This window comes from Macrotis lagotis, chromosome 1 (genome assembly GCF_037893015.1).
Source record: "Macrotis lagotis isolate mMagLag1 chromosome 1, bilby.v1.9.chrom.fasta, whole genome shotgun sequence".
Classification (NCBI taxonomy): Eukaryota; Metazoa; Chordata; class Mammalia; order Peramelemorphia; family Peramelidae; genus Macrotis; species Macrotis lagotis.
In genome coordinates this window covers 699,721,482-699,749,014 of record NC_133658.1, presented here as the reverse complement: position 1 = coordinate 699,749,014, position 27,533 = coordinate 699,721,482, and the positions used below count along the sequence as shown (strand labels likewise).

The 27,533-nt window shown below is 33.1% G+C and overlaps 1 protein-coding gene across 1 annotated transcript in view; it reads left to right on the top strand.

The window, feature by feature from the left end:
• The window catches only part of SCN2A (sodium voltage-gated channel alpha subunit 2), a 123,226-nt gene that overhangs the window by 86,181 nt on the left and 9,512 nt on the right, over window positions 1-27,533 (top strand). Inside the window, exons 18-25 of the mRNA XM_074215819.1 lie at window positions 668-788; window positions 2,911-3,065; window positions 8,129-8,302; window positions 11,526-11,648; window positions 21,586-21,867; window positions 22,574-22,627; window positions 26,116-26,253; window positions 26,623-26,727. Of these exons, the coding sequence (XP_074071920.1) occupies window positions 668-788; window positions 2,911-3,065; window positions 8,129-8,302; window positions 11,526-11,648; window positions 21,586-21,867; window positions 22,574-22,627; window positions 26,116-26,253; window positions 26,623-26,727 (1,152 nt within the window). The remainder of the gene's footprint in view (window positions 1-667; window positions 789-2,910; window positions 3,066-8,128; window positions 8,303-11,525; window positions 11,649-21,585; window positions 21,868-22,573; window positions 22,628-26,115; window positions 26,254-26,622; window positions 26,728-27,533) is intronic.

Here is a 27,533-nt window from a genome sequence, read left to right as displayed (position 1 = left end):
TATTCATAGGACATGTATGTGTGCCAGAGTAACAAGTAGTTTCCCCAATGCACAATGAAACATAAACGTGCATTGGCTAAAGAGAATGCAATATACTGGCTATTGCTATAAAGCTAATAATCTGCTGCTCTTTATGAAATTACAGAGATGTAGAAGATATATAAGACCAACTGGTAATAATGTGTTTTCATGTCAATGAGAAATGGGTAAATTTAGATTCTGCTGTCTATGTGCATCCAATATAATATTTTCTGCGTTTGACATGAAAATACTCCTGTGCAGCTTTCATTGGTTGGGTCACAATGTTAGAATAAAACAAGTTATTCACAGACTGATTCATAATGGACAACACCAGAGAAATTTAAGCCTAGCAAGGCAGACATTTTGTAGTCTTGCTTAAGGATTCCATTGCATAGTGCCCATATTGGTTGATGCCAAATTATCTAATATATTTGTACAAGAGACAATGTATACAGACACAGTCTGTATTGTGTCTAATCTTGTGACCCCACCTCTACTAAAGCAGATTGGCATTACGTATGGACATTTAAGTGAACCTTACATTTCAGAGCTCGGAAATGCATACAGAAGACTTGGGGTATGTTTTATCAGTATTACAAATGATATTTCTTTTTAAAAATGATTTTCTGTGGGGTTTGATTTGCAGAAATTAAATGCATCTAGTTCATCTGAAGGTAGCACAGTGGATGTGGGAGCCCCCGCAGAAGGGGAACAACCTGAAGTCGAACCTGAAGAAGCATTAGAACCAGAAGCCTGCTTCACAGAAGGTAAGGAAAGAAAAGTGAATCAGCACAGAACTTTTGCTTTGATTTTTTTTTTCTGTTCTTTCAAAAGACTATAATTTCAAACAGACAAGGCAACATGAAATGGAATTCACTAATTTCTGTAGTTATTTCTAAGTAAATATATAATCTGAGTGTCATTAGCTATTCAAAGGCATATCATGTTTGTGGAGCCTTAAGTAAAGAAAAAAAACTAATAAAGGATTGCTATTCTTTTTTCGCTGCTCTTAATAGAAACATGCTAAAAGAAATTTACAGAGAGATGGTGCTTCCTTCACCCAAAACATGCTAGTTAACTTGGTTGCATGTGCAATTAACTCCAGATCTAAGAGCCTTCATGGAGAATTTTGATCAGAAAGATTTGAATGATTATTAGATGCATTAGATAATTATATCCTGAAACAAAATAAATTCTATGACATATAGGAACCTCAAAGAAGTAAAGTAAAACTATATTATAGGATCACAAAGTCTACAAGCATATGTTATTATCTCAGTTATGGATAAATCCTCTGAATATCATTAAAGCTTTGTAATTCCAGGAATTATTTTATTACTAAAAAATTGTGAGTAAAAATCATTTTAATAAGCCTGATGATATAGGTCAACTCTGCCCAATAGTCAATATAAGATAAATTCTAATATACATATATATATATGTGTAATATACATATATATAGAGAGAGACAATATTGACAATAATGCTTGAGAAATTTTTATAAAAAATAAAAATAAAAAAGTAATAAATACTGGTTAGTTCATGAAAAGATGCAATCATAGTCACAATATAGATTTATAAAGAATGTAAGTACAAATATACAAATGCATTTATATAATCTAATTATTTACTTTAATGACATATGTCAGAAAGAATTTTTCCTTGAAACATGTTAAATCCTTGTTTTAAAAATTCAATAAATCAGTGCATTGAAAGTTAATGATAATATTTCAATAAGTATAACCTCTAATTTTCAAAGTGTTTTCACACATATTATTTTTTGTTTCTTACAAGAACCAAGTATAATGATAAAATAGCAATAGTATTTGATAAATATATGAGAGTGCTTTATAAGCCATAAAATATTAAAGAAATATAAATTATTTCTATATCTCTGTTCTAAAAAAGTCCATAGGCATTTCACCAAATGGAAATCATTCTTACTATGTAAAATTAGCAATAGTGTACCAAGACATAATTAAGATCTTTCCTGATTAATATGGCTAGATCACTTACTCCCCTAATCCTAATGATCATTGTAACCTAACTTCTATATGCCTAAAACTGTTGTCATATTAAAAATACTTTTAAGTATTTTAGCCTATCAGTTTTAGAGAAAAAAAATATAACTAGAAGGTAACAATTCATTTTTTAAAGATAGTTTACAGAAACTTAGATATTTGTATTTGTGTTTTTAAAGCTTGTGACCTTGTAAGCCACCGTTAACCTTTCAACTCATTAAAAGTTCAAATAATTTATAAATATTATTTGAACATAAATTTCTTTTTTTTTAGGTTGAACATAAATTTCTTAAAAGACACATTTATATAGTTGAGTAAAATAATTTTATTACATCCTTCTTCTGGAATGGAATTTAACTTGCATAATTTTTTGGATTCACAGATGCATCCAGCTATTTTTAAGAGCACTAAAATATATAAAGCAAAATATGAGTGTTTCTTAAAGTTCAGTTGATATTCTTCTTTTATGGTTTTCAGGTTCCAAGGAAGAGATGAAATTTGGAATATCATTGCACTTTAGTAATCAATAGGATCAAGATAGAGTCAAAAGGGGGATTCAGTTAATTGCGGTAGGAGATAGAGAACCTATAGGTGAAAATTAGGAGAAACCTGCTAGGGGTATGTGTTAAAAGAAAATTGGGAAAGAGCGGGTTTTGAGGAAATTTAGTCATATTTTAATCTTTGAAAAAAAGTTAATTCCTATGTGAACTTTTTATATGGCTGCAACACTTTATTTCAATTAAATGCTACAAGAAAGGCTTAATTTACTCAGATTTTCCCTATGAAATATTAAAATAGGGGATATAGTTTCAGAATTATTTTCTACTTTGATTTTACTTTTTTTTTAATTTCATATCAAATAACCTAGGCTGTGTACGGAAGTTCAAGTGTTGTCAGGTCAGCATAGAAGAAGGCAGAGGAAAACTCTGGTGGAATTTGAGAAAAACTTGCTATAAGATAGTGGAACATAACTGGTTTGAGACCTTCATTGTCTTCATGATCCTCCTAAGTAGTGGTGCTCTGGTAAGTGAACCTAATCTACCAAATTTCTAAATGTGTCATCATATAGCCCTCATTTGCCCCCTGAAAAATATTTCTATATGTATTGGAAGTCGTAAACCTTAGGAAATGCTAAAGAAAGCTATTGAACTGATAAACTGCATTGTTTAGATTGGGGTGTTTTAGATGAAATTTTAAAGGAAGAAATATGTTTCCCAAATAAGAGACTCAACTCAGAGGTTCTGTGTTGACATGAATTTGAATTATTAGTTGTTTTACAGCCAAGGTCAAGGATCTAACTGTTTAGAAGCACCAAAGTGTAAAGAAAATGAGCTTATTCTGCACATTCTGGTTTGACTTTCTTGACTGAATTGTCCTACTAATTCAGGCAACTGTCTTGGTCAAATGAGTTAAAAATTGAATTGGATTATTTGAAAGTCTTGGTTATTATTGCTTAGGAAGCCATTGTTAGGCAAATGATAGATCAGTGGTTCTTAGTTGTCATTTTACCACCAATCATCCAACTGTGATTGAGTAATAATCTGCCCACCTGACCACAGATGTTAATTCAAGCATCACAGAGAGAGGCACAGCTATCAAAGGAGTATCTCTGTGTATCTACAAAGTTTGGAGCCATATTGTAGAGGGACCTTAAATGCCAGACTATGGAGTTTGAATTTCATCCTCTAAGTAAGAGGGAATAACTGAAAGTTTTTCAACAGGAGAGTAGCATGCTTTGGATCTGTGCATAGAAAGCCTATAATGGCAGCTTGTAAATAAATTGCAGAGAGGAAAGACTAGAAGCAGGAAGATTAGCCACATATTTATAACAATAGTCTTAGTTAAGGGAGGGAGCAGCTAGTTGGAGCAGGAGTCAGGAGGACCTGAGTTCAAATATTATTTCAGATACTCAGTAATTGCCTAGCTGTATGACTTTGAGCAAGTCACTTAACCCCATTCATTGCCTTAATAAAATAATTTTAAAAAGAGAGAGAGAGAGAGAGACAATGGGAGCTTAAACTAGCTGGATGATCCAGTGGATGAAAAGGAGACAAATATGGACAATATTTCCTAGAAAGCAGTGACAGGCAATTAATTGCATATCAAGGGTGAGAGAGAGATAAGGACAAAGCCAAAACAAATAAAGGGTGAATGGGGCTTTCCCCACATTGTTGATATCTACCAGGGCATGTTTTTTCCTTGAGATTAACCCATCCCTTTGCTTTTCCTCATGATCCTCCAATAATTCATAAAACAATATAGTACAACTACCACTCCTATGGATGGTCCCTGTAATGTTCTTTTCCACCTACATCCCCATCCTCCAAAGGAGTAGAGAGAAGATCCACCCTTCTCCTGATGCAGTTATACCTTGATACTTTTATTTTCCCTTCTTCATAGTTTTTTACTCCTGGTGAAAGAAAAATGGGAAATAGCTGGGTATAGAACATCCTTTCTAAAATATTGTCAACAAAAGGAAAGGGAGATGCAGAGTGATAGTTTAAGATGGTAAGAAGGTAAAGGATAACTCCAGTTGAGCCCCATGAGGCTAAGGACCATTTCCCCAACTCTGTTCAAAATTAAAGACCAGGGACTGGCAAGACTCAATCCTGTGACTGCTAGGGATGGCTTAGTACCTGAACAGGTCTAGAATCAGGAAGACCTGAGTTCATATTTGGCCTCAAAAACTTAAAAGCTGTAACCCTGGGCAAGTAACTTCACTGCAATTTGCCTCAGTTTCTTCATCAACAAAATGGAGATAATATTAGTTCCCAGGCTTCTTATGAGGATCAAATTAGTATCTGATTTCAAATCCTGGATATTCTTATTACCTTTGTGATTTGGGGGCAATTCACTTAACTTTTCCTAGTCTTTGTTTCCTCAAATTGAAAGGAATGAACTAGAAAATCTCTATGGCTCCTTTCAGCTCTTCAATCTGGCCAATTAATTAGTTACAAATCCACTTAATTATCCTATCATCAAGCCTTTATTTTTCCCATCTAACCCTCAAAAAATTCTTGTAAATTACATCTACAGTATTCCCCCAGTCTAACAGTTTAGAAACCCTTTCAAAAAGAAAAAAAAACTGCCTGGTACAACTTGTTTTTGTACCAATGCTTCCTTTAATAGATGTTCACTAACCATGAACCAGAAGTTGACAGATTCCATTTCCTTTACTTTTCTTAAAATCAGAACATTTACTCCTTCTCCCACCCCATCTGTCCTTTAGTGCTTCTCTCACTCTCCAGAATCCCTAATATCACTGATAGCAGTTCAGCAATCCCATCCTCCAATTCTCTCATTTATTACCTAAACATACTAGCTAGACCTGATGAATTTTTCAAGGGCAGCTAAATGTACTCTTACTGTTTTCTTATTTATCCCAGTTTTTAATTTCTTATTGCCAATTTTTTTTCCTAGCCCATGTCACTTCTTGGTGGAGGAAAAAAATATATAGTAAGAAATAAATATCTGTCTTCTTTCTGTTATCAGTTTTAATTGTCCTGTCCAGTCTGAACAAAAATTCTAAAGTTTTAAATCTCTTCTTTTCCCCATTATAGCAGTAATTAAAACAAAAAACAAAAATCACCATCCTTTATGTTGTTCTTAGTTTTCCTCATAAAACTTTAGCACCTTTGACACTCTTCTTATAATAATATTCACACCTTTAAAGTCATCCTCCATTACCAACCCTTTTTTCTATCTTCTATATATTTGAAATGAGCACTCTCTGCCCTTACTTTTCCAAAGTGAAGATTCTTGTGGTACCTTATAGGGGTTGGGATGACTCTCTCTAATGGTATCAGTGGAAGCTCCTATTCTGAGTTTGCTCCCTCACTATTAGCTACCACCAGTTCCATTTAACTAATTAACATCAATTAACTTTTACAAAGATATTCAAAAATACAAATATATCACCTAACACTTCTGGGCACACTATCCCTTGTATCATCTCTGTCTCTGGAGAATAGGCTTACTTGAAACACCAATCCCATCAAATTCAAATTCAAATGTGACCTTGATGAGGCCCCATTTTAGCTTCTACTGAATTATGTTGAAAAAGAAGCTCTTCTCTCTGTCTCTGTTTCTGTCTCTGTCTTTTTCTTTCTCTCTTTCTCACCCGTCTGGTGGGTTAACTACAAAATCTTCTAGGGACTTGACCCTGAGATTCCTTAATTCCCAGATGACTCAATCTCATGATCTTTGAAATTTGCACAAAGTTCTGTACATATGTGTGTATATATATGCATATTTTTATAATTTATAATATATGTACATATTTGTATATTTCAAATTAATTTCTCTTACTCAAAATGAAAAAATAAATACTGAGGCCTTTCTCACAGGCCACATGGTATTCTTAGATAGAAAAAAGTCCCAAGACTTCCCCATACAGCATGCTCTCTTAACTAGATACTGTAACAGAAAGAAGTCAGTTGAGAAAATAGGAGAGGAGAGAAGAAAAAGAGGCTAACCAAAATATTTGGAATCTTCCTTTTACCCCATCATCCGATTCTAATCCTGGAGCGACAGTCAATCTCTTCTTTGATACATGCATAGCAGACTAGCATCAGTTGCAGATTATTGTCACATGCATCTGTCTCTCCAAGTCCTTTCCACTACTCATCATTCTTCCAGGGGAGGGAAGAGGATGGGTGAAAAGGAGAGAGGAGAAGAGAGAGGAGAGGAATTCCATGATTCATATCCATACAGCATCCCCAAAATAACATCATTGTTAAAAAATAAGCTGTTATTTTGGTGAAAATTTTAGATCATTAAAAGCTTTATATTAAAGTCATCCCACTCTCCTATTTAATTCTGGGGCCTGCTCATTGTTCATGCATTAACATTTTACTAATTATATATATATATATATATATATATATATATATGCTGATGAACCTTTCTATTAATCAGTCACTCGACTGAACATCCTAGGTTAGACAATAGATATTATTCATCATTACTCACTGGGTTTTTTTTTTCCCTGTCTGAAGAGTTCAACCAAATTTTTTTAGAGTGCTTATGCTTCTTGTTCTAGAGATTCTGCAGTACTCCAGAACTAAGGGCAACCAACACAATAACATCCATAAAGGGGAGCACTTGGAGGATCTAACCATTTATAAGGAAAATTCCATTTGGTCTCGGAACTAAGATACCCTTGAAGGTGGTAGCAAAAATCATTGAGGACTGTGTAGTCTTGTTTTAATGACTTTTTTGTTGTCATCTCATATGATTTTATCATTAGCTTTAGAGATACCTTGCTGAAGAGAGACCCTAAAGCAGTGCTTTGCTCTACCTAATGTCTGCAATTAATGAGCATATTTGAACCTCCGATTCTTTATATCTTTCTATAAATTTTAGGTGTGGTATGATGTAGAATATCATTTTTGAAAATCTTTTCAAATCTCAACCAGGTTATGTTCAAAGCATATGTAATTTATTCTCATTTAAATTTTATAGAGATAGCAAAGTAAATATTTGACTTGAAAGTTATTATTATTATTCTCTTGGTCATCTTTTTCTGGTAATAATATGGTCTGAAACTTCCTTGCTCATTTTCCCTTTTGAGAGTTTAGCATATTTTATTCAAGATAAGCATCTTCAATCATTAGTTCAGCCCTGGATTAACTTTTTCATATCTCTTAGAGAGTAGGGGATTTTGTTTTTGTATCCCACTGTTTATATGCTCTATAGTCTTTGGGGGTAGTCTTATAATAGTGAAATTACTTCCTGATTAGTGGCCTGAGATAGGACTTCACTTACAGATGCTTTCCTGAGGGAAAAAGTTTTCTGAGAGAGCAACTTGATATAGCAACCTAACAATGAGAAAAGCAGTCAACCATAACATAGTACTCAACTACCCCATCAATTTAGTTAAAATAGCTGAATTGCTTTTATGAGAAAATAACTAGACAGTGAGACTCAGTTGTGGAAAAACACCAAACCATCTAACCTAAGACTCTTGGAAATGTTATGATTTAATTATCCAAAAAAATATATTTACATATTTTCTCCAGCACTGAGGAATTCAATCAAAAGCCATTCATGTCAATGAATAATTAATAGCAAACTTTCTTTTGTAGGCCTTTGAGGACATATATATTGAACAACGAAAAACAATTAAGACAATGTTGGAATATGCTGACAAGGTTTTCACATACATTTTCATTCTGGAAATGCTTCTGAAGTGGGTTGCATATGGTTTCCAAATGTATTTTACTAATGCATGGTGCTGGCTGGACTTTCTTATTGTTGATGTAAGTATTCTATAGCTTTTCATTTTGCAACCATTTGCATATTTTTCATAAAATATCTATCACCCTTTCAACAGTTACGTGGTAGAGAAAAACTACTGTAGATAATCTGAAATAATTGTAAAGATCCCATTCAAAATCGCTTCATATATTAACCTGTCAGATTTCCAGTTTATCCATGAAGGAAGAAAGGAGCTAAGTCTACATATGCTACTTGAATATGAAAATATCATTAAGAGTTATTAAGATCTTTTGTAGCTAATGCAGCAATATTATATTTTCTTCTCCAGAAAAAAGAAAGCATCAGAAGCAAAGTTGTTTTCACAATGTATTTTGTTTATTTGTATCTTCTGAGTTTATTAGTTAATAGAGAGGTATCTTCTTTTATAAACTGTTGACGATACTTCTCCTACTTATTAAGTTAGATTAGACATCTAACAAGTTGTCGTTAGTTATATTGCTTATGTAATATATAAAGATATATTTAATATAATATAGGTAACTAACTTAGTAGCTCAATAACCAATTAAGTAGTTATCTAAAGTTTAGATATATGTGTGTACATTTATTTATTTTACTTAGAATGTATGAATTTACAATTTTTCTATGAATTTTGGAGTAATGAGCACATTTTTTTCCTTTTAATTTAATTTGGAGGAAAACATAGTGCTGTAATTTTCATTTTATATTGCCTTATTTATAGTACCATTGGTTTCTGAATATGGAATACAATAAATAATAATAAATATATAATATAAATATATAATATAATATAAATTATATGACATCTAATTAATTAATCAATTAAATGAGTAAATGTTATATCTCTAGATTTGTTACCCACATTCCCAATTCTTTCTAATCTACTTGGCTTGAGAAATAGAGTTAGAAACATCCTATAAACAAATTCCTGAGTTAGCATTTTGACATTAGAGTCATATAAACAGTTTTTTGATTCCAAAAGTCAGCTACTTTGTGCTGTTCTCATTAACTCTGATTTTGCCCTAGATACAGGAATTTCTCAATTTCATTAAAATGCTTAAGCTTCATTGTTCATTAAATGCAAAGATCTTTAAAAATTTGGCTTTAGCCTGTTTATTTTTGTTAGGCTCTCTGTAATTGAGAATTGCAGCTGTTTTTGATCCTTTGGATACACTAAACTAAATTCAGAAATTCAGAAATTGCAATTCTTCAGAGAAGATTTCCTTTTGCTATAACACTAAAGAAAGGACCTGAAGAGCAATTAGGTGGTGGAAAGAAGGGTTTATTGAGATTACTTCAACTACTTCAGAACACAAACTTTTCAAGCACTTTCAAGTAGTACTTCAAAGTGGCAAGTGGTGACTTTTATAACAAATGATAATTGACACATGCTGTCAGATAAGTCCTCTTCATTCATTCAAGCCCACATTTTGTTAACCAAATTAAAATTATTATTTGCCCTGAAAATACAGTTGCATTTTCTTTTTAAAAAAACAAACAAACAAAGAAGCCAACCTGGATTTAAATTCTGCTTATAACCTATGTGATCTTGGAGAAATTCTTTGTTTTGCCACCAAAAACAAAAAAAAAAAGGACTACAAACAAAACCATATGTGTGTGTGTGTGTACATTATATATTATATTATCAACACATATATGGAGGAAAAATAATCTTGTTAATGAAATATGTTATTTGACTTAATTACCACATTCACACTCCCATTCTGCAGTAGACTAAATGCTCTAAACTCAACTGAGTCTCTGTTCTGCTATAGACCAAATTACAAATCCTGCTGAATATGCAAAGACCTACTGCACACATCCTTCTTTAGCGCCACACAATCCCATAAATGATACAATCAGAAACTTTCCAAACTGACATCTTTATCAGGACAAAAGACATCCCTTTTCCATTCACATGATACAAAATATTCCGGATTGTCTATCCACCTAAATGGACCTAAAAAGCTTTCTAAGATAGATGTATATTCTAAGAAATTCAATGCTGAACTTCCTTCAAACAATCTTCCTTAGGAAGATAATAAATAATCTTTTCACTTAATTTCCTTACTTTATTTGATTTCAAGTCTTGTCTACCTGTTGACATATGAGATTCTCCCCTGGGTTTCAAGGACCCTAGGCTGAGAAATTTCCCAAAAAAATAAACATATGCAATCACTAATTTAGATTGCATAATTAGTTTGAAGTGGTGAGTTTTACCCTCTTAACCATTCATCTCTATGAGAAATCATTTGCATACTTTTAAATTAAATGAGTTCTTTATGAAAACATTAAGGCTATTTTTGAAATTTCTACTTCCATTTTCTAACTTGTTCCTTTTTATGAAGTATAAATGAACTTTGGGATAAAATAAAGCTTTTCTTTATCTGTGTGTAGTTTCCATTAATCTATTTCATATTTTCAAGGTAGATATGTGATTCCCATTAGTAGTAATAAATTCTCCTTTTGGCTGACTTAGAAATTTCGTCAGTTATAAAATTAAGTCATTTGTGAGAATGACTAAGTAAACTGTTAATGTATAAATCTTTGATTAGGCAACTAGATGGCACAGTGGACAGAGTGCTGCACCTGGAATCAGAAAGACCTGAGTTCATATGTGGCCTTGAACACTTACTAGCTGTGTAACCCTGGGCAAGTCACTTAACCTTGTTTGCCTCAGTTTCCTCATCTGTAAAATGAGCTGGAAATGGCATTTTACTCCCATATCTTTGCCAAGAAAGCCCCAGAAAGAGTCATACAAAGTTGAACATAACTGAAAAATAACTAAACAACAAAAGAATCTTTGACTAATTTAAATCAATTCCTTAATTTTTTTTCCTATTTCTTTCCGATGGAATCAATTATTTTATTTAGCTACTTGGTCTTCATAATGAAAAACTTAAGACAAATGAAGCAATTATATTGAATGACTGTACTTCATATTAATCTTTGGTTTTATTAAATTGCTTTTGTGCTTAGCTTGGTTTTCTTTTTTTTTTAATTACACTAATCATCCAAAGAATATGTGAAATAATAAGGTATTTGTCACAAGCTCCCTCAATACTTGAGCAGGAAGTGACCTATATCGATCTTCTTTTCTTTTTTCAACCTAAAAAATAATTCCCTCTAAAATGGATTTTTTGGAGAAAATTGACTTATTAGGACTTTTTTCCTTTCTAATATGTTTATGTCAAAGACTAAAGTATTTAATATTAATGAATATTCTTTTCTTCTTTTCATTTAGGTCTCTTTGGTTAGCTTAACTGCAAATGCCTTAGGCTACTCAGAGCTTGGTGCCATCAAATCCCTTCGGACACTAAGAGCTTTGAGACCCCTGAGAGCCTTATCTCGATTTGAAGGGATGAGGGTAAGACCACACTTCTTTAACCTTCTGAGAGAATTCTCACAATAGAAAGAAAGCAAACTGGTAACTTAAAAATGTCAAATTCAAGAAGAATTATGCAATTTTCTTAGAGGAGGGAGGAGTACATTTACTTAGTAAGTCATATTTATTGAATGCCTTATCTACTAGATGAGAGAGCTACATAAGAATATATTGCCTTTAAGTAGCACTCTATACATTGGCATAATGTTTTATGTTTTTAAAAACACTTTCACAGAGAACCTGTGGAGTAATGTGGAGTAATGTAATGAGCACTGGAATCAGAGGGTTAAAATGCCTAATTCTGGCCCCATCCATTAACTTGCACTTCACACCCCTCTGGTTTGAACTCAGTCATCTCTAAGGTCCCTTCTACCTCTAATGCTTTATGATCTGTAATTAAATTTTATTTTGTCAGTGACCAGATAGTTATTTTCTCTCTACCTCATCTCATCTAAAATGGAAAGAAAAAAACAACAAAAAAAAAATCTTGTAAAAATGCATATAGTTAAGCAAAAGGGAAAGGGAAAAAAACCATAAAATCTTGTAATAAAAGCATATAGTTAAGCAATAAGTTAATATTTACCATGTCCAAAATATCTCATTCTGTGTGCTTACTTAATAAGCAACTTGTGTGAATCAGATCAAAATTGTTCATTTTATAAATGCATTTGTTTTGCATAAATTGTTCTCCTAGTTTTGCTCACTTCATTTTATAACACTTCATTCAGCTCTTCCCAGATATCTCTAAAATCATCTTTTTTATAATCTCTTATAAATTAGGTGGCTGGGTGACTCAGTGGATAAAGCACCAGTCCTGAAGTCAGGACATATAATAATTGGGGTTTTTTTTGGGGGGGGGGGTAGGTTTTTTCAAGGCAAATGGGGTTAAGTGGCTTGCCCAAGGCCACACAGCTAGGTAATTATTAAGTGTCTGAGACGGTATTTGAACCCAGGTACTCCTGACTCCAGGGCTGGTGCTTTATCCACTGTGCTGCCTAGCCGCCCCAGGACATATAATAATTGCCTAATTGTGTGACCGTGGGCAAGTCACTTAACCCCACTGACTTGTCAAAACCAAAAACAAACAAATAAAAAAAACCTTATAATTTTTTATAGTACAAAATAGTATTCCATTATGTTCATATACCATAATTTATTCAGCTATTCCCTAAATGATGAGCTCATCTTTTCACATGGTTTCCAGTCCTTTGCCACTCAAAAAAGAGCTGCTCTAAATATTTTTATATATAATAAATTAAAATATTTCTGTGTGTGTGTGTGTGTGTGTGTGTGTGTGTGTGTAATCCTATCCTCCTTTTTGATCTCTTTGGGATATAGGCCTAATAGGGATATTCCCGGATCAACAAGCGTGCACAGTTTAGTAACAATGGAGGCATTGTTCAATATTATTTAATGGCTATTCCATTATTTTCTTTTAATAGATTAGAAAAATGAGACAAAACAAAGTTTAACAACTTGCCTAGGGTCACACAATAAATTTAGCAGCAGGAGCCTAAAATCCAGGTCTCCTGATTTGTAGTAGTCTAACACCCAGATCTGATCATCGGGTTGGGAAAAATAGAGTTACATATAAGAAAATTATTTAAGAATATTTACAAAGCAATATATAAAAATGTTCATTACACAGTATACTATATTCAAAAATACAAACTGAGTAGATGAGGGATGAAGAATGTACAATAAAGGAATGATTACAGTTGAAAAGATTTAAATAACCTCCATTTATTCAAAGAACTGATAATGTCAGAGCAAAACTGAATTTAGGGCTGCTTAGAAAGCAATTACTTAAGAGTCACTATCATCATCCTGCAGTGGCTTAAATCAAAGGTTATATGTGTGGATAAGCTTATACATATATTCCTATATATTTATATGCACACACATATGTACACACATGCATATACATACATACATATGCACACATACTACATATACTTTGATTCATCTCTGAATGTCATTTTGTTTATTCATTTTCATTGTGGCTCTAGAATTTTAGGCTTACCCAATTTTTTAAGCTTTCTTTTCCATTTTCTATATGCTTCTCATAGTTGCTTTTATTCTTTCAATAACAATTGTGAAATTATAGAATTTATAGAATCATTCAACTTTGAGACTAAAAGGGACCTTAGAAACTATCTAGCCCAATTATTTTATGTGCTTTTGAAAAAAGGAAATGGATTTAGTTAATGTGAACAAAGCAATACATTTGAAAAGGTAAGAACAGGATTTAGCCGTTGTGAATCTGTTAGATAGATTTCTAATGTGTCCAGCTCTGTGGGAATTTGCCATCATGTTGTGAAGGAGGTGAAGCAAGACTCAGATCAGAAGTGTTCATTTCATTTATAAATGTGCAGGAAATCCCAGTTGGTGTAATTTAAAACTGCCAGATATTTCTTTACAGCAACCTCATTGCTCTATTTCTGATGTTTGGAGGGTTTTTTGGACCCCCAAGGGATTCATGTCAGAAACTGCTTCTTTAGCTTTAGGGCTGAGACTGAAATGGATAAAAAGTAGGTCAGACATTGGACATGGAGTCCTTACACAAGGAACAAGATATAAAGGAACTGTGAAGAATTTACCCTGACATTTTCAATCCTCTGAGGCAAAGACCCTGAAGCCAGATGCTCACACCTTGAACGACATGCTGATACTGTCTCCCTTGCAGTGACAATTCACAAATAGAACATTTGAAAATGATGCTTTCCATGATATTTGAGAAAATGTTTAAGGCCAGGTCTATGTAATAGAAATATGATTAATGAAGTAATCCCCCAAAAAATCACTGAAACTGAATCTGTTCTTCTAATATACATTTCACCAAATTACTAACTAGTAAGCCACATGCCTTTCTATGCAAATGAAAAGTAAAAACAAGAAAACAGGACATTATCTCCTTCCCTGGAGAAAAGATGGTCACTAAAAAGTATTGAGATATATATATATATATATATATATATATATATATATATATATATATATATACCAGATTGGAAAGAGAATTTGGAACAATGAAAAAAAGTCTGGTATGACTTTGGGCTTATAAAAATGTATACACTTTTTTATTCATTTTTAAAATGCTAAAAATATAATTATTGAATAAACATTTTCTTTTGGTTCCTAAACTATTGGAAATTCTCATTCCATTATGTGTTTTTTGTTAAAGCTTTCCATTGTTTTCATCTTCAAATTTTTCCCTTTTTTGCAACCTATCCACTATCCTTCATTTTAGAATTTCTAAAAACATTTTCATTTTACCATCTTTATTGAAGGAGTTGGACATTAACTATTCTTGCTCCTGAAGAGTACAAGACTGATTTTTTTCATATATATATATATATATATATATGATTACAAGATTACTATTTTCTTTATTTCATAGGAAGTGAAACTTGAATGCAATTTACATTAGTAACAATTCTGAAATCCAAACGAAGATCTCCTATTCCAACACTAGTGCTATGTTCTAGCTTATACCACTCTTCTATAATAATTTGACTTTTCTAACTGGAAGATATGATTACATAGAAATCAATTAAGTTCAATTCAACAAGCATTTATTAAGTATCTACCATGTGTTATGTACTATGCTAGTACTGAAAACTGAATACAAAGACAAAAACTGAAAAATAGTTCCTGCTTTTCAGGAAGCTAAGGATTCTAAGAACCAAGAAAGGGGAATATTCCAAGCATGGGAGATCACTTGTATAAAGGCTTTGAAGTGAAAGGAAGCATGGAGTCAAAAAGACTTGTATATATCCTGCCTAACACACTTAGTAGCTATATGACTATTAGTAATTTATTTCACTTCTCTGTCCTTCAGTGCTCTCCTCTATAAAATGAGGAAGTTGGACTTGATGTCTTTCTAAGATTCATTCTAGTTCTAAATCTCTTATCCTGTAAGTGAGAAAACAAATATTGAGTTCAGAGAACATATGGGTTCTTTTGCTGGTACATAGTGTGTATGTAAGGGAATAATGTGAAATAAGTCTGGAAAGGTGAATGGGGAGCCAGATTTTGAAAACATTTATTTTGAAAACATTGTATTTTATCTTATAGACAAAGGGGAGCTACTAGAGATATTTGAGCATATGAGAGACATGGCCAGATTTATACTTTAGAAAAATCATTTTGGTAGCTCTGTGGAGATTGATTTAGAGAGGAGAAATATTAGAAGCAGGTGAACTAATTAAGAGGCTATGGCTTAGGCAAAAAAGGATGAGAACCATCTGAGTGAAAAGAAGGGAATATATAAGAAATTTTGTGATGATAGAATCAATAGGAAAGAATATAAGATGCCTCCAAATCTGCAAACTTTGATTAAGTGGAAGTTGGTACTACTATCCTCAAATGAAATACTGAAATTTGAAAATAGAAAAAGGTTTAGAGGAAAGATTGTAAATTCAATTTTGAACATAAAAAATTTTAAGAAGCATATGAAACTTTAGAGACAGTCAACAGCCAATAGGCAGAATTAGAATTCAGAAAAGAGACTAGGGCTGGTTATGTCTGGATTTTAGAGTCATCTTCATAGAAATGAAAACTAAAGCCCTTAGGAACTTTAGAGATTAGTATGATTACAAGGGAAGACAGAAAGAGAGAGAGAGAGAGAGAGAGAGAGAGAGAGACAGAGAGACAGAGAGACAGAGAGACAGAGAGACAGAGAGACAGAGAGACAGAGAGACAGAGAGACAGAGACAGAAAATGAATGAATATGTGGTCCAGAATAGGAAACTACCCATAATGAATGATAATCCTATAAGGAAAATGTGAAAAGGTCATTAAATTTGTTAAAATAACATTAGCAAGGGGCAGCCAGGTGGTTCAGTGGATAGAGCACTGGCCCTGGAGTCAGGAGTATCTGAGTTCAAATCCAGCTTTAGACACTTAATAATTGCCTAGCTGTGTGACCTTGGGCAAGTCGCTTAACCCCACTGCCTTAAATAAGTAAAAAAAAAAAATTTTAAATAACATTAACAAACTTGAAAATCAGTTTCAAAAAAGTAGTAGAATTGAAATAGTTGAAAAGGAGGAAGTAAATGTCAATAAATGTAGATAGCTTTTTAAAGTAATTGACTATCAAATGGAAGAGAGATCAGACAGTAGCTTTAAGGTCTGACAAAATCATTTCAAGATTTTTTTAAGAATGGAGGGACTCAAGACCTTAATTGAATGATCATTCTGCATTAGAATCTCAGCTTGAAGGCTGATTGAATTCAAATCTTTCATGTTCCAAAAGAGAAAACTGAAGACCCAGAAAAGTGAAATCTAGGCTTGGATCTTAGGACTTCTGAGTCCCATTCCAGCAGGCTAGTCAAATGATGTGAAAACTAATTAAAACCATTGCAAGCTGACTAACCCAATGGCGATAATTAGCAGAGACAGCCAATGACATGAGCAGAAAGTTCATGAGGGAGCAGTCTCCCCTCCTACATTTTTCCATGGGCTGGAAAACTATTTCTGGGATTTCATGATTAAGAAATAACCTCCTGCATATGGCCCTGATTTCCATGTTATGTTTATTTTATTTTATCTTTCAATGTCACCTGATAAAAATGTTGTTTTTATAATAAACAGAATTTGTGAGGCTGATTCTCACCAAAACAAAAAAAGAATGGAGGGACTTGAGCATGTTTTTAAGAAACAAAGTAGATAAGAATTTGAAGATGAGAAGGAGAAAGAGAATGACTGAAGAGGCAAGTTCCAAAAGGTAGAATGAACTTAAAAGCCATGAGAATTGAGGAGTTCATTGGGAAAGTAAGGTATTTAAGGCACCAACATATATATTGAAATCTACAAAAATAAAGGAAGGTATGGAGTACAAAGGAGAAATATGAGCAAGGTGTAGAATCCTTAAGATAGAAAAGAAAATGACCTCAATATATATACTCCTCTTCTGACCCAGTATATTGAGGATGCATGAGAGCTTGAGGGTACAACCAAAGGATTCAGTGTCTTTTGGGAAAAGCTAGTTTTCCATGCATGTATGAAGATGGGAAAACTGAAATGAAAGGGACTAAGATAAATGGAAGGAATTTCAGAGGGCATACTTAAAAGAGAGGGCAGACAAGTTTAGGAATTTTTACCTAGGAATAGGACTGAGGGAGAAAGCCATTGAAGTGGTAGCTGAGGAAGAGAATACTTTCCATTGACCATGACTGAATTGCAATTGTTTATTAAAAGGGTTTAATAATCTCATATTTATAGTATTTTTATGTTCACTGTATGACCACTGCAGACATGAGCATATCCTCACTTTCTCATCCTGTATCAAAATAGCCTCCCTTGGAATAATATATCTAAATTTAAATATATATAAAATGAGATATAATATAGATATACATACATACATACACATATATACTCTTGTACTTGGCATTTTATCAACTGGACTATACTGTTAATCCAACTTGTTCATCAGTGATGACTGATATTTATAATGGCGACCCTGAGGCACTTACAGATTCTTTTTTTTTTTTTTGAGGTTTTTGCTAGGCAATGGGGTTAAGTGGCTTGCCCAAGGCCACATAGATAATTATTAAGTGTCTGAGACCGGATTCCAGGGCCGGTGCTTTATCCACTGTGCCACCTAGCCACCCCTACACTTATAGATTCTAAAGGACTTTTTGAATCATCAGATACAGATTTCTCCAAATAAGGTTATACAATATAGCTTTTCTCTGGGTGTCATAATATCTTAGAATAACTCTTTGGAAAATGATAATCCAGGTGCTTTCTTTTAATTAACATATTTGATTAAAGAGGATACTTGAAATCTGAGGCATGAGAGTTTATTGTATGTCTTTTCATTTTCATCTTTGTGATTATACACCTTGTAAAAATGAAAAGTCAAAGAAGGCAAGCCATTGCCTGCAATGCATATTATTTGTTGAATTAAAGTAGAATTAAATATGTAGAAATTCATTTGTTTGTAAGAGATGGCTAAGCCAGAAGGTAATGCTATAAAGATCAAAGAATTTAGAGACACAGGAAACTTGGATTCAAATCTCAGCTCTGGTTTTAAAAAGTGGACACATCTTATTTAAGCCTCAGTTTTTTCATCTTTGAAATTAGAATAATAAATATAAGTTCTTGTTAGCTTAATTTTTTTCAAGACAATAGAAAGAAAGGGTTTTTGAATAAATAAATTTTAATTTTTCAATAACAAATTATTTCTCATATGTCCATTTGCAAGTCTGTTTGTTTCAGCAACAAAGAGGTAACATTTATGTATATTATTCCCACATTCCATCCCTAAGTCTGTTTCCAAAATAGCCCATGCAGTTCAATTCAACAAGCAATTCAATGAATATATGTCCTACAATGGGCAAGAGTATTATGTCAGGTACTAACAATGCAAAGATAAACTACACAGATATTAATCTAGTATAATCTAGTGCTAAGTGCTAGTTATATAGGACAAATCATTTATTAAAATAATTCTCTGGGTCAGCTGGGTATTGCAGAAGACAGAATGTTAGTGAAGGCAGGAAAATTCAACTCCCTGATTTCAATCTGACCTCAAGCATTTACTATCTGTAAATTGGAAATCGGACATAACTGAAAATTACTAAACAATAATAAAAATAATTATCTAAAGGGAATACTCACCTAAAACATCTTAAAAAACACTAAGAGTAGTAACATAGAAGCTTCAATTGACTATATAATGAAGTCACTGGAGGAAACTCTTGAACTCTATTTCTAATGTTTTCCCTAAGGCCAAAAGCCTACTTAGAAGAAATAGAATACAACTTTCCATCTAGGTTAGTCTTTTTTTTAAATTTTTCTTTATTATTTAAGGCAATGGGATTAAGAGTGACTTGCCCAAGGTCATAAAGCTAGGCAATCATTAAATGTCTGAGGTCAGATTTGAACTCAGGTCCTCCTGTCTCCAGGGCCAGTGCTCTATCCACTACACCACCTAGCTGCCCCAAGGTTGATTTTTACAGAAGATTCATCAATTTCCCTTTTTTTTTATTAAAAGTTCAACTATTCTTCTGGGTTTTCAGGTTCATATCCCCAGCATAACTAGCCCTGGAGTCAGGAGGACTTGAGTTCAAATCCAACCTTAGATTCTTGACACTTACTAACATGTGACCCTGGGCAAGACACTCAATTAAAGATAATAGTTTAAACCATCTCACTCTGAGAATGTCGAATAAATGCATTTTTTTCGCAAAACAAACAAAAAAAATACTTGGCTTCCAAGAAGTCTTGTGACCTATGCATTGAGATTAACATGAATCACATAGTTACTATATAGATTTTATAGATGATAGGACTGTGAAAAGAATTCCAAAATCATAAGGAAATGTGAGATAATGCAGTGTTAGATTTTTAGCTAGGGAAGTGGTTTCTCAACATAGGATGTTTGCTTCAAAATGATGTACCTCACCAAATTAAAGGAGACCAAAACTGAGTAAGTCTAATATAACTCCTGCTTCTCTTTTACTTCCCATATCTGATCATTTGGTCAAAACTTGCCATTTTTTTTGGTTTTTTGTTTTTAGGTTTTTGCAAGGCAAATGGGGTTACGTGGCTTGCCCAAGGCCACAGAGCTAGATAATTATTAAGTGTCTGAGACCGGATTTGAACCCAGGTACTCCTGACTCCAGGGCCGGTGCTTTATTCACTACGCCATCTAGCCGCCCCCCAAAACTTGGCATTTCTACATCCCCATCTTTAGTATCCCACCACTTTCTTTCTGCTAACATTGTCACTGCTTTAATTGAGGCTTTTATACCTCTCACCTTTACTATTGCAATAGCCTCCTAATTGGTTTCCCTATCCCACTCCGATTCTTCCCCTACACAGCAATCAAAATGATTCTCCTTATGTAGCTAGTTGTAACCCTGGGCGAGTTACTTAACCCTGTTTGCCTTAGTTTTCTTAGCTGTGAGTCCAGCACTCTTATCATTATCATTTGTCCAAATCTGATTACCCCTTGTAGCAATGTTGTTGTTCTTTATCCTTTTCAGTCATGTCTGACTCTCCATGACCCATTTGAACTTTTCTTGGCAGATATACTGGATTTGGTTTTCCATTCCCTTCTCCAGTTTATTTTACAGATGAGGAAATTAAGGCAAACAGGAATTATGTAACTTGTCACACAGCTAGGAAGTGTTTGAGGCCAGATTTAAATTCAAAGAAATGAGTCTTCCTTACTCCTGGTCTAGCACTCTAGTCACTGCATGTCGACCTCTTAACATTAGAGATGAGGTTCAGATAATAAAATTTTTCCAATGCATCTGCCTTACTCAGTATTTTGTAAAATTATCCAACAAGCCTGTGTACATTTTTTGTATTAAAGATTTGTTTCGGGCAGCTAGGTGGCACAGTGGATAAAGCACAGGCCCTGGAGTCAGGAGTACCTGGGTTCAAATCTGGTCTCAGACACAATAATTACCTAGCTGTGTGGCTTCGGGCAAGCCACTTAACCTCATCTGCCTTGCAAAAACCTAAAAAAAAAAAAAAAAGATTTGTTTCATTATTCGATGACTTAAAAAATACAAATGCCAATTATCTATTTATTTGGCATTCTCAGAGTGAGATAGTTTAAACTATTATCTTTTTTAAAAATTTTATTTATTTAAGGCAATGTGGTTAAGTGACTTGCCCAAGGTTAACACAGCTAGGCAATTATCAAGTGTCTGAGACCGGATTTGAACTCATGCTCTCTTGGCTCCAGGGCCTATGCTCTATCCAGTGTGCCACCTAGTTGCCCCTAAACTATTATCTTTAATATTTATTTTTAGCATTTTACTTTTAGCATTCCCTAATAATAGAGATATATTTACTATTACTTGATTGCTATTATCCAATTCATAAATGTTTCTTAAAACAGTAAAAGAAATCCTTAGTAATAATTTAAATTCATTTTTTTTCTTTTTTCTACTAGGTGGTTGTGAATGCCCTTTTGGGCGCAATCCCCTCTATCATGAATGTACTTCTGGTTTGTCTAATATTTTGGCTAATATTCAGCATCATGGGAGTGAATCTTTTTGCCGGCAAGTTTTACCACTGCATTAACACCACCACTGGAGAGATGTTTGACATAAGTGTTGTCAACAATTTGAGTGAATGCCAGGCACTTATAGACAATAATCAAACTGCCCGATGGAAAAATGTGAAAGTAAACTTTGATAATGTGGGACTTGGATATCTTTCTTTATTACAGGTGGTAAGTATCCCTGGCCTTCATAATCTTTGTGACCTGTACATTGAGATTAATGTGAATCACAGTTACTATATAGATTTTATTGATTATAGGACTCTGGAAAGAATTCCAGAACAGTAAGAAAATGTTGGATAATGCAGTATTAGATTTTTATCAAGGGAAGTGGTTCTCAACATAGGATGCTTGTTTCAAAATGATGTACCTCACCAAATTAAAGGAGACCAAAACTGCCTTAGTTGTCAATAAGTCACAGCCAATCCAATTCCAATTCACTCCCTATCTTGTTTATAATGCTTTCTAATTATATGTTGATTATGCTCTAATTTTATGTTGGTTATGCATGCATGTAAACATTTGCAGAAACCTGTATGTGTTCACAAACACGCAAAACCAGGAAAACTACAATTATTGCAGAAATCAGCAAAGGTGAAAAGTTAGAGATTATTGCTTCTATGGTCACATATTTTAGTTGAAGGTCATATGATTAAATTACAAATGGCAAAGAATAAAAGGGTGAATCATGATATATTATTAACCATTGCACACAGAATTGATGTATTAATTTAAAACTTGTATTATACTTGTAATTGAATGCATATTGATGATTTTAATAAGATCTCATGATAGAATAGCTTAATTTATTTTTCTAATATCAGATTTTAGAGTGAAGTTAAGTTATGTCTCTTCCTCCCCCACCCCCTACCTCAAGGCTACATTTAAAGGATGGATGGATATCATGTATGCAGCTGTTGATTCACGAAATGTAAGTATATTTGGAGTATATTAATTTGGTTATTTGTATAATGACACTGTATTTCAATTAAATGACACTATAATGAAGAAAATGGAGGCATATTTACAGGATAGATATATTTTGAATGATAATAATGTATAAAATGCTTTTTGAAATTGTCAAAAGCATCCAAGTGGTTCAGTGGATAGAAGACTGACCTTGGAGTCAGCAACACCTATACCTGAATCCTGCCTTAGATAAGCACTAGCTATATAACCCTGGGCAAGTTGCTTAACCTTCCTTAGGCTAATTTTCTAACCTATAAAATGAAAATAGTTCCTTCTTCCCAGGGTTACTTCAATTGAGAGAATATATATATATGCTAGCTATTATTATTTTCATAGTAGTAAAATATATTATACTTTCAATTCATATGGTGTTTTCCTTAAACTTAAAGAATTTTCAGGGGGTGGAAAGAGCACCAACTCTGGAGTCAGGAGGACCTGAGTTCAAATAAGACCATAGACACTTAATTACCTAGTTGTGTGATGCTGGGCAAGTCACTTAACCCCATTGCCTTGCAAAAAAACAAACAAAAAAGAATCTTCATATGTATTCTTCAGAATTATCTTTATTTAAAATGTTTGCTTAATATTTCATAAAAAAATAAAAGTATCTTACTTCATATAAGGCATAATTTCTCTAGTATTATTTTGCTTAAATACTTCCCTATTAATTTAAAATTGCATTTATAACTCTGCCATATAAGTAAATAAGATATTAAGAAAGTATCTAAATTTTTAAAAAAGCATTTTTATCTAATGCTCCCATTCTGTTACATCTAACTTTAGAAAAAAATTACAATTCCTTTTTCTGCTTATGAACTCTTTCTGCCTTTCTTTATTTCTCCCTCTCCCTCTCTGTCTCTCTCTCTTACCTTCTCTGTCTCTTCCTCTCTGTCTTTCCCTCTCACCATTTTAAATGATAGGGAAATAGAGAAGCTAATTTTGTGTGATTTGATTGTATGCAAATTAATGTGGATGACAATAGAGATTCATCATCTGAAGTGAATTTGATTGAGAATAAAGGACAGGAGACTGCCTCACAATGTCACACTTAAAACAATGAAACCAACAATTCATCACAAGGATGAATTTTTGTCCAACTTGAACTGTTGATTCTTGCTAGGAAGCAAACTCTTGGAGCTGGAACTCAGCTTTTACTTCTGCTTTTGACCCCTCTTCTGCTTAGGCTACCACCACCTTTTGTTACTAATTGATCCACCTATCCAGTTTTCCTACCGTTTTCTTGATCTTCCTTGCATCATATACTGATCTGTATCTTTTAGTTTATAATACCCTGCTTGCCTCCTTCCCTATTGGGCTATGACTAGGGACATAGTTATAATACTTTTTAAAAATCACTTTGATTGCTAATCAGTCAAATAATTGATTTTTTCATATTCAATTAACTAAATCCATTTCTTTTTTTAAATTCAATTTGCACAAGTATTTTGTCTAAAGTCTAATATAAGGCTAGAATTGAATCTAGTCTTTTTGATTCTTCAACACACACACGCACACACACACACACACACAAATAAACATATAGTAAAATGAATGATTGCACACTCTCTTTTTAGCTAATATGAATGTCCTTAAAAAAAAACATCAATCTCTAGATAAAAATTTCTGTAATTCTTGTGTTAGGAAATGTCTTGTAACAAAGTTTTTTTCAACCCCTACACTTTTAGAGTAATTGTTGCACTTCCAAAGATCAATTTGAGACAAAAAAGCTTTAGAGTAACTTTTATTTTCATGTGTGTGTATGTGTATGTGTGTATAATATACACTTTTAAGTTCAAACAAATTTCCCTTGCTTCCCTCATATGATTAGTGTGTGGTGGTGATTGTGATATTTGCTCTTTGAATTTGTGAGGACAACTTTAAAAAAACTATATATTAAGAAATTTGACAGTAATTTAAATAAGCTACTTACCAGGAAGATGGTGATATTGTGATCCATTTGTGATAGTCACAATCAAGCTTTTTATTCATTTGATTAACAGAAAGAGAATTTCAGTGTTTTCCCATTTAATTATGCTATTTTTTTTACATAAATGTAAGTGCACTTTGATTACTATCACTGACCTTTTTGATATAATTTAAATGCAGGATTAGATAAAACTTGTTTCTCTATTATAGGACTTAATTCTTTTAAAGATACCATATTCCCATTTTAGTCATGAATTTAACCTTATGAGAATCTAACATTTTAAAAAATCATTTAAATTAAACATCATATTATAGCAAATAGAAGGGGAGAAAACAACAGTCAGAAGGCCTGGCATAAAATTTTAGCTTTGTCATTTACTATCTGTGTGACCAAAAACAAGTTTTTCTAGTGCTAAGTTTCCTCATATGTTAAATGAGATGGTTGGACTGTATAATCTTTGTGTGTGTGACATGGAAACGTTTGGCAGTCTGATGAAACTTAATGACTGCTTTTCAGAGTGAACTTCTTGAAATAAAATACATTGTATGACAGAGGAAATCAATTACATTGAAATGCACTTATTAAAATATTTGGAAAAACAAGTTCACAGACCACAAGTTAAAAAGATTTAGATGCATGAGGGAGAGCTCTGATTGATGAGTAAGAGGAAGTGAATTTTTTGCTAATTGAAAGTGTATGTGTTTGTTATAGAGAAAAAAAGGTCCAGAATTTTAGATAATTTATAGGATTCCTTCTTCCAGTTCTAAATTCTGTTATATTATGATCTTATCAATATAAAACATTTTTAAAATAAAAATAGTTATTAGTTTCACCACACTAAGCAAGTCAAAATCATGGTTTTTATCTATAGTAGATTTAGTTAACTTCTCTTTCTTTCCTAGCTGAATGTGCCTAATTAACAGAGTTTTATCCATAGTACCATAGCTGTGGAAGGGAACTTAGAGGTCATCATATACAACCCTCTCATTTTATGGATGAGACAAGACAGATTGAATGACTTCTCTGGGGTCAGTCACATAACTGATGAGTGTATGTGGTAGGATTTGAACCTGACTTTAACCACAATTTGTACCTTAAGTTAATATACCATGACTCTGGTTACACAGGGGCCATCTAGGAGAGCACATTCAATCATAAGGGCTTTGCCCTGAGATGGATAAATATAACAACCACTAGAAATCTAGCTCAAGCTTATGTCCTTCTGCTATATCTATAAGTGAAGGACAGCTTATTTGTTATTAGAATACAATTAGTTTTCAGACATGGAATTATATGCACTCAGATTTTTTTCTTTGAAATTCTGTATTTTTTAAAGTCAGGATATGTAAATTTGATTTCAGTATTCACTAACTAAACACATCACATTTTTAGAATCTAACAAAATCTGTTTGGTGTTTGGTTCTTGTTTATTTTCAGAAATTTAGACATCTTAGTAAGAATTCCATGATATTGTTTCTATAAAACTCTTCTTTCTGACAGCCATCATTCTCCATGTTTTATAGGTAGAGTGGCAACCCAAATACGAAGACAATCTATACATGTATCTTTATTTTGTCATCTTTATAATTTTTGGGTCCTTCTTCACTCTGAACCTCTTCATTGGTGTCATCATAGATAACTTCAATCAACAAAAAAAGAAGATAAGTATCATGAAGTTTCATCATTGCTCCCCAAATTAACCTGAATATATAATACTTTCTCCTATGAATTCCAAAACAGTATGTCCTAGGAGAATAACACTATAACTCAAGAAAGAAAATTAAGTCATGATGAACTCAAAAAATATATCACTTGATGTTTTTTATTATATAATATGCCTGACAATCAGGGCTATATAATTCAGTGTATTGAGTGAATTATATTTAAATATAGGGGTGCAAAATTAGAAAACGTTTCATATCCAAGAAGTTTTGAAAAAAAGTCAAGTTCCTCAACATTAATGAACTTTGTCAGATACTAAAACTAATGGAGATACATGGTTCTAACTAGTTCTATTTTTACTTCTTTACTTTGGAGGTCAAGATATCTTTATGACAGAAGAACAGAAGAAATATTATAATGCCATGAAAAAACTAGGTTCCAAGAAACCACAAAAACCTATACCTCGTCCTGCAGTAAGTGACAGTTTTCATATCAGGATAATAACTGTATTACCAAACACTTTAGCAATCAGAAAGCTGAAGTTATCATTATTTCTAATAACCTGCATATTTTGACTCTTTTCATGTCAGAAGTTAGCTAGAATAATCAGTTCAATAAGCATTTCTGGAATGTATGTACCTGCAACTTTTTGTTTGTTTGTTTGTTTTCATTTTTTGCAAGGCGATGGGGTTAAGTGACTTGCCCAGGGTCACAGAGCTAGGTAATTATTAAGTGTCTGAGGTCAAATTTGAATTCAGGTCCTCCTGACTCCAGGGCCAGTGCTTTATCCACTGTGCCACCTAGCTATTTCAATCTGCAGCTTTTTTAATGAAGGTACATTAGACATGATCTTTTCCTTCAAAGCTCTTTCTTTTGATTAAAAATAACTTTATCCCCATGCAAAAACATTAGATGTTGGAGTATGGAGCTTTAGAGGAATTAGAAGGATCTCAAGTATACAGAAATTCTGTGTTCAATTCAACAAATCTGTTCCCATAAAATTACTTTCCCCTCTTGCTGTTGCCAGGATGACTTCTCTTAGTTGCCCAATCTGACCACTGATTCGTAGGGACACCCCTAGGCTCTTCCCTCATTCATAATGGAACTGGTCTGGTTGCCAAGCCCTGAAGCTCCAAGCTGAGGGGCAGCAACTTCTTGTCCTACCTACTCTAGCAAAGGTAATGTCTCCACTTTTGTGCTTTTTGTGTTCCTTCACTATCCAAGAATAGGTTCATTATAAAAAGAATTGGACTGGCCTCCTGAGATCCCCGAGAATGAA